The sequence below is a fragment of the Branchiostoma floridae genome, chromosome 10 (genome assembly GCF_000003815.2).
Source record: "Branchiostoma floridae strain S238N-H82 chromosome 10, Bfl_VNyyK, whole genome shotgun sequence".
NCBI classification, from domain to species: domain Eukaryota; kingdom Metazoa; phylum Chordata; class Leptocardii; order Amphioxiformes; family Branchiostomatidae; genus Branchiostoma; species Branchiostoma floridae.
The window spans coordinates 1,251,774-1,259,660 of record NC_049988.1 but is presented as its reverse complement, the minus strand read 5'-3'; the positions used below and the strand labels follow the sequence as shown (position 1 = coordinate 1,259,660).

The window sequence follows — 7,887 nt, the reverse complement described above, 5'->3', positions numbered from 1 at the left end:
CACACATGCAGATAACGGTCCATGCACCGAGAGTAGACTTCGAACACACAGAGGGTCTCTGTGGCTTTTGGGACGACAATCCAAGTAATGACCTGCGGATGCGTGATGGAAGCTTGTCACCACATCATAGATGGAGGGACTGGCACCATGAATATTCTGAAGATTGGCGGTAAGCCTCGTGTTTGCAATTTATGCAGTACTATTGATATATCAAATATAATATTTATTTTTGATGACTTTTGAAGTGAAATCTGGATCGTTAAGAATGAATATCAGATCACTAAAACCGCATTTTAAATGAAAGCATTTATGTCTGTTTTCAGACATGGACACTAAATCAAGTTTATGTAGCATAAGGCCAAGGGTCTGTAAAATGTAAAACATACATACATGTATCCCAGAAAAGTGCCTATAAACATCATTTTTGCTACCTGCTTATAATTTGCTGCTACGGAATCACCTAATTTCTTTGATTATTTAAATATAATTTTGATCTGCACAGTGCTGTTTATCAAATGCCTTACTGAACACATTCGGGAGCTTTTGTGTTGTGTATCTCAAAACCTCGATGTGTTAACAATGGATCAAAATTTCAATACGTTAAGTAAACCTTTTATGGAACTTTAATTAATAACTTAGACATCAATCTTCTGTCAGTATGATCATGTAAAAGACTACCACTGTGAATACGTTCGGAACTAATTCTTGATAGAATGTATCTATCTGTGCTGTATGTTTTTATCTTATAAAGTATGACACAATTTCTTACTTATATGACACATGGATGAGTTGTAAAACTTCCTAGAGTCTCTAATTCATTCTTCGAAACAATTACAAAACATTGTAATACTAAACTGTCAATATTTTTGTCTGATTTTGTACCCAGGGTCAATGGCACCAGCCTTTTTAATGCTGAATGCTTTACACCAACTACTGCACAAGTACCAGATGTGGAATATTGTGAGTGCATTACTGGCAACAATCTCGAATGTGATTTCACCAAACTTGTGGAGACAGATACTGTTAGCACCATGCAAATTGGGATGACCCATAGTGGCGATGGTGATACCCTGCTCAGAGCTAGTAAAAATAACCAATGTGCACGGAGAAGGAAAAGGGATGTTACTGACATTCGAAATGATCCAGAACTGTACACTGACGACTTAAATGAGCTTGATAACTATGAGTTTGACCCTCAGATCAGTTTTGTACCTGTTGTGAATGATTGGCCTACGCCAAATTTCGGTATAACAGAGGATGGAGCGAGGGGAATATGCCAGGAAGCTGTAATGAACCTCACACTGGCTACGACATGTCGAGATGTCTTCGGCATTGACATCTTTTCCAAAGTTGCCTCATGTATGGCTGATTTACAGGTGGGAAAATTTTAATTGAAAAATCATTCCAGAATATGTGCAACGTAAATGAAATATTTTGTGATTATTTTTTTGCATTTACTCATTCAATTATTGGTTTGGCTGTTTAGCTGCCCGACTAGCCTGTGGCTATTACAAAGGGCTATGCTTGCTAACAAAAACAGAGACAACACAAATGGAGTTGAACATGTACAAGGACAGGACACTTAACAGTAAATTTAAGAATATAGAAAGATAAAAAGATATAATGTTTTAAGATGGCGTACATAGTATGTAATTAATTGTGCATGCCTTTACAGGTTACAGAGGATATATCATATGCACTATCAGCTGCAGACGAGATTGAAGAGGAGTGTTCTGAACTTGCCTATCAAAACACATCTCTCTATGAGACCAACGAGGATGGGGTTGCAGTACCTCCTGCCATCATCACTAGTCAGCTTTGTCCCCGTCAGTGCAGCCAGAGGGGTGAGTGCGTCAACGGAACCTGTCAGTGCAAGGAAGGGTACACCTCAGCTGACTGCTCAATGCAAGTTGGAAGAGCACCACAGACACTGTTTTTACCAGCAAAGGGTCTGTGTGACATCAGGCATCGACCATGTATGAAGGCTACCTTTATTGCTGACGGGTTGATTGACTCAGAAAACTTAACCTGTCGAGTGACCCAGGTCTCGGTTAGTGTTTTGATTACGTTCAATACAATTTTGAAGCCAAGTCTTAACTACCAAAGACATGGACAGGATCATCATTTATAATTTGTCAATGGATCATTTCACGTACTCTAGTTTTATGTTTTGTAAAAGCATTGCTTGCATTTCAGATCCATGAAGGGACACGCCAAATCAAATCTGACACATCAGGACAGACGGAGGGTCGGATGATCAGTTCGGGTGAAGTTCGATGTCATCTACCGAGGTCCCCTGTGGCACTAGGCACCCCGGCTGAGAGAGAAGGAGCAGTCACTCACGGGATGATGCTTTCCGTCAGCAACGATGGACAGAGGTTCAGCCAGGAATTACTTTTTACTGTGTACGACTCAGTCTGCCAGGAGTGCTTTGAGGGAGGTAACTGCATTTTAAAGGTAATGTTTGTTCTACAGCGTTTGACATCAAATTACAGTATGACTTGGATATAATTTTTGTCTTCCTTTATTGTGCCTATTTATCTTAAACTGTTACCGGCATATGTTTCATTTATTTATTCATTTATTTCCTAAAGCCAAATACGTGCAACATTCGGGGCCATTGTTTTGCCAGTGGGGAAGCCGACCCTGACAACTGGTGCCAACAGTGTTTACCTCAGCTCTCCAACCACACTTGGACAGAGCGTCCTGGTATGTGTAGTTAAGTTATAATTTGTATATAAATTTGCATGAATGAACAATCCTATCCATGTGGTAATTTGTTTTACCATTTAGATATCAGTTTTTCAATTTTATCTTAATTTTAAGTATAGGAACTTTGTTAACCGCCCCCAAATACCCTGTTTGCTTTTTTATCCTAACATGACTTGACAGAAGGTGAAAACATGTTTCTTTAATTTCCAAATCATTAATTGGTACTTACTAACATCTATTTTAATATTCAACAGTCAATCGGGCCCCGCGTTTCAACTCCCCATCAACCATCACCAAGGTAGCAGGTGAAAATCTTACCCTTACAATCGGCGCAGATGACCCAGAGGGTAGGCAAGTCACCTTTTCTAAAGACACAAGTTCACCAAGTCAGCATGGTGTTCAGCTGCAACCAAATGGTTATCTTTCATGGTATGGGCATAACTCGACTCCCTTCAATGTGCTAATCACCATAACTGATGAATGTGGTGCCTCTTCCCAACAAACCTTCCAGTTCCAAATCATGGATTGCCCGTGTCAACACGATGGGTCATGTATCCCTGACGTCACCAAGCCCAGAGGTCAAGGTTTCTACACATGTGAATGTCCCGGCTACACTGGACAATACTGTGAGGCTGAGATCAACGAGTGTGAGTCCAGTCCGTGTACAAATGGTACCTGCATTGACATACTCAACGGCTATAACTGTACATGTGACGCCGGGTCTACGGGACCAAACTGCGACATAAGCTTTGATGATCTGTGTGCGTTAGGAGCCTGCTTTCCTGGGGTCAGCTGCATCAACCTAGGTGGAGGAGAAGTCAGATGTGGCAGGTGTCCATCTGGGTACTTTGGGAATGGATATATCTGTCAAGGTACATATTTTCGTGCAAACCTCATATTGTGTATTTCTTTCCACCTTTATAAATATATGAATGGCATAAATAAATTATGCATAATTTTTTAGCAAGTCTGATAAAAATTTGCTTCCTCTGGTGACAGATATCGACGAGTGCGCTGATGCCCAAGCCTATGGATGTAATCATATCTGTCAGAACGTTCCGGGAAGCTACCGCTGCACCTGTCAACGGGGTTTTATATTGGTTGAACCGGACTGCATTGGTAAGCTGTGAGCAGCATTTCAAACTCATCTTATTGCTTTTTGTTTGCATTTATAAAAAAAAACACGATGGTAAAATTTGGCCCCAAAATTTCCAGACTTCTGTGTGGGGATTTAGAACACGAATCGGGTTCGATATGACGTGATCGCGCGCGCATCGAACAGAACGGGTGTTCTTTTGGAGGTCATCCGTGGTCACCCTTAGGTTTTTTTTTTTTCTATTTTGCTTTTGGACAGACGGGGGCAATGTGTCACTGCACTCAAGTTTTGTAACTTATATTAACAGTGCCACATACACGGTACAGACAGAAGGTAAATGTAGTCCTATACCTCCCCGACCGAAGTCAGGTACCCATTGTTACACCTGGGTGAAGAGAGGAAAGTCGTGTAAAGTGCCTTTCCCAAGGGCACAACGTCGGGGCGGGGCACGGTGGGGATCGAACTAAGAACCTCTAGGTTCCGAGCCGAACGCTCTACCGGTTACGATACGCCACGCCCGACGCCACGCAGGTTGTTACAGTAAACACGCAGAAAACGCCCTCATTTTCCCGAGTGCCGTGCGTCAGAAGAAAAACAAACATTTTCACAAGTATAAACCGTTATCTGGCAAGCTTAGTTTTGCTGCCGCTTATTTTGGAACATGTAAAAGTTTGAAAAAAAATGATGATTTTTCGACCCTATCTTGGATGTAAAAATAGTTTTAAGTAGAAGTTGAAAAATCCCTAAGACAGAAAGTTTGATCTTAATATCATTACCTATATGATATAAAAGATTTTGATTTTCAGTCAAATTTAGGACCAATCTAAATATGGTATTTGTTTTTTTTTTGTCCACCAAACACCCTTTCTAAATCAACCAACTAGGCACATTTCAGAAAACATTGAGACAAAACTGTGCAGCACACGTACACGGTAAGAATTGACGTGTACACACTGCCAGTTTTCATTTAATATCGACGAGGCACGTTTGGGGTTGCTTTTCTAACTACCATGATCTGTGGGAAGATGTTCCAGTTACTGTCAGGTTCCCCGGAGCGCGCGCGGGAGCCCCGGTAACCCGATACCCCACGTTCGAATAGAAATTTGGGGGCCAAATTTGACCATCGTGAAAAATCACATTTACTTACATGTAAATTATATCACGCTGATACTCACATTTAAATATATTGATATTATGCGGCTTCTGAATGGTTTGAATAACTATTGGCATGTTACTTTCAAATTCAATTCCATTGGTTTGTCTTAAATTTACTGTTATTGTATGGCATATGAAGCTTTGCAAGTGATATTTTGTGGAATTACACTTCCAGATCTGGACGAGTGCCTATTCGGTATTTCTGAATGTTCACACATCTGTACCAACACAAATGGCAGCTACACTTGTCACTGCCCACAAGGATGGATTCTTGGGCCCGATGGAAATAATTGTATTGGTAAGTACCGACAGAATATGGTGGTTTCTCAATTTTTTTCTTATTTATAGAAAATTGGATTGAAACACAAGCAATTTGCATTGTGTGATTTATCTTTTCAAAATGGTTTATAAATTATAAATACATGTCACGAAATTCCCATTACAGTAGAGTAAGTGCACAGACTTACGGTGTGCATCATTATCATTTATTTTAACCGTTCTGCTGAACAGGCTAAAATCCAAAATAAACATTTTAATGCCATAGATATTAATGAGTGTGCGAGCAGCCCTTGCAAGAACGGAGGTCAATGCCACAATCAAGACAACCATTACATGTGTATCTGCTCCCGTGGGTGGATAGGACTAACCTGTGAAGAAGGTACAGATATAATGACATTTCAAATATCAAATCATATTATACTATATGTTTCTTATGCATGACCAAGTGTTTGGGTCCTACGTTTGATTTTCAACGAACAATTTTCAACACCTCATTCCACACACATTCCATTCACATAATCATTTTGCAAACCAAGCATCTATTGGCAATAGAGTGTTTTAAGCTTTAAAAGTCTTAAACCAAATGTTGTTAAATACAAATATGATATTTTTTATGATCAATGTCTACCTGTCAAAATTTTTCCCTTAAGCACTTCCTATCCTAAATCTGTAGTAATATGTTTTGCGCATATTAGATACCCAGAATGTCACCTTCATGCTTATTTCTCTTTCTTAATTACTCAAAATGTGGCATGTGACAAATTATATTCTACCACAGATATTGATGAGTGTGTACTGACGAACCATGGCTGTGAGTACCAGTGTGCTAATACACCAGGCGGGTATGAATGTGCCTGTCCAGACGGATATGTGGTGGCAGCGGATGGTAAATCTTGTGAAGGTTAGGGTGATGTCTTTATCTTTATAGTGTTTTATCTGTTATATAAAACATACCAAGATTATCCAGTTAAACATTTTATGTTATTCTGTGGTGATCTTTTAACCCTATTCAGACCGGGCTTTTTTGGTCATCCCTGGACCGGGGGGGGGGGCTTTTGAGGCCCTCCACTTTGAAGTCCTATAACTCTAAAACGACTTGCCGTAAGGCCACCAAATTTTCAGGACATGATATCGACATAATATCTGACAAGTATTTGACGTTTGACGTTGCGTTGACGTAAGATGACGTAACTATGACGTCATCAATTTGATTATATTGGCCTGACCCATGAAAAAAGGGTATTCTCAGAAAACTTCAAGTTATTCTACAAAAATGTAACAACAAGTGCAGATAACAGAATAATAATGTGCAACATCAATGACGTCAAGATGACGTCATAAAATGACGTCATGCACATCTAAGATACCAGTTGGGCTCCGCCATATTATATCCACCATCTTGAATTTTTTTAAATCCTTTGTCTGCAACAAATAATCACAAAGGGCAATGGAAATAGACTCAATTCATTTATTTAGATGGTTTTTGGTGAAAAAATACCAGGTAGTTATAAATTTTAAGGGATAATTAGCTTGTTATTCTTGACCTGGCCATACGGTCCGCCATCTTGGATTTTGGGCTGATGACGTCATCAAATTAGCATAATTTATGCATATATAATTATGAAAGATATGCTAAATAATATAAGATTTTATTTATGTAACAAAATAGCAGTAATATAGCAAATAAATGTGAAAAATACATTGTTAGAACCAAAAATAGTGATTTTTGGCAAAACAGCCTGTCAACAAACGGTTGCCATGGCAACACGAAAAAATGGAAAATTTGTCAAACTTCGAGAAATCGTTGCCAAAAATTTTTGGAAAACTCACAAAGTTTGGTGGCTCTAGCGTAAGCCGTTCTGGCGTTATAGGACATCAAAGTTCGCGCGGGCCTCAAAAGACCCCCCCCCCCCCCGGTCTGAATAGGGTTAAAGGTACATGGTCCAAAGCTTTGTGCTGATTATATTTCGCTTGGTAAAATCTGTCTATTATACTGACTACACTGTCAATGATACTGACTGCATTTTCTTGGGTACTGACTACTATGACACTTGAACATAATTCATTATATTGACAAACTATAGCAAACTTTGCTATAAATACGGAAGATATTGGAAATTTTTGATCTTTAAAAATAACTTACAATCTTTGATTCAAGATTCCAGTAAGAAAGGTCGTATGCGAAGATGATACACTGGATATCTGAACCTTTAAGTATTAAATCTCTATTTATTGTTCTAACTCCCACAGACACCAATGAGTGTTCCTCCAACCCATGTAACAACAATGCAACGTGTCGTGACGAAGTGAACAGTTACGCGTGTGCGTGTGCGGATGGCTGGGAGGGTCTGCATTGTGATATTGGTAAATAAGCCTTCTCACATTAGTTAGGGCGCATGTGCGGCGACAGGAATTCAAGGTAATACGTCAAAGGGGACCGCACACACTCAGGAAACAGACTCTGTTATCACGTTTGTAACGATATTACTCACAATGTGCTGACATGTTATATGACCAGTTCGTGTGCCTACGCCTACAAAAACCAACCAATGTTCCTACAACCCCTGTATGAAACATGACACCTGTCATGAGCGACTGAACCACTACCCCTGCCGAAGTCCGTCTCGCTTGTAGGGTCTGCATTG

General features: G+C 39.7%; 2 protein-coding genes across 2 annotated transcripts in view; both read left to right on the top strand.

Annotated features, from left to right (window-relative positions):
* The first annotated feature begins 891 nt into the window (after positions 1–891).
* On the top strand, positions 892–2,350 carry LOC118424206 (von Willebrand factor D and EGF domain-containing protein-like). The gene is made up of 3 exons (XM_035832741.1): positions 892–1,376; positions 1,676–2,050; positions 2,309–2,350. The coding sequence occupies exons 1-3, from the start codon at positions 1,032–1,034 to the stop codon at positions 2,348–2,350; spliced, it is 762 nt and encodes a 253-aa protein (XP_035688634.1). The 5' UTR covers positions 892–1,031.
* A 259-nt stretch (positions 2,351–2,609) lies between these two features.
* Positions 2,610–7,887, top strand: part of LOC118424205 (fibropellin-1-like) — a 44,565-nt gene continuing 39,287 nt past the window's right edge. Inside the window, exons 1-6 of the mRNA XM_035832740.1 lie at positions 2,610–2,709; positions 2,967–3,584; positions 3,712–3,831; positions 5,139–5,261; positions 6,021–6,128; positions 7,493–7,606. Coding sequence (XP_035688633.1) covers positions 3,233–3,584; positions 3,712–3,831; positions 5,139–5,261; positions 6,021–6,128; positions 7,493–7,606 — 817 coding nt within the window. The 5' untranslated portion in view covers positions 2,610–2,709; positions 2,967–3,232. The remainder of the gene's footprint in view (positions 2,710–2,966; positions 3,585–3,711; positions 3,832–5,138; positions 5,262–6,020; positions 6,129–7,492; positions 7,607–7,887) is intronic.

Coding starts and splice junctions, on each gene's coding strand:
- LOC118424206 (XM_035832741.1), top strand. CDS start 1,032: ATGCAAATTGGGATGACCCATAGTGGCGATGGTGATACCCTGCTCAGA. Junction 1,377..1,675: donor CATGTATGGCTGATTTACAG/GTGGGAAAATTT, acceptor ATGCCTTTACAG/GTTACAGAGGATATATCATA. Junction 2,051..2,308: donor GTCGAGTGACCCAGGTCTCG/GTTAGTGTTTTG, acceptor CTGTGGCACTAG/GCACCCCGGCTGAGAGAGAA.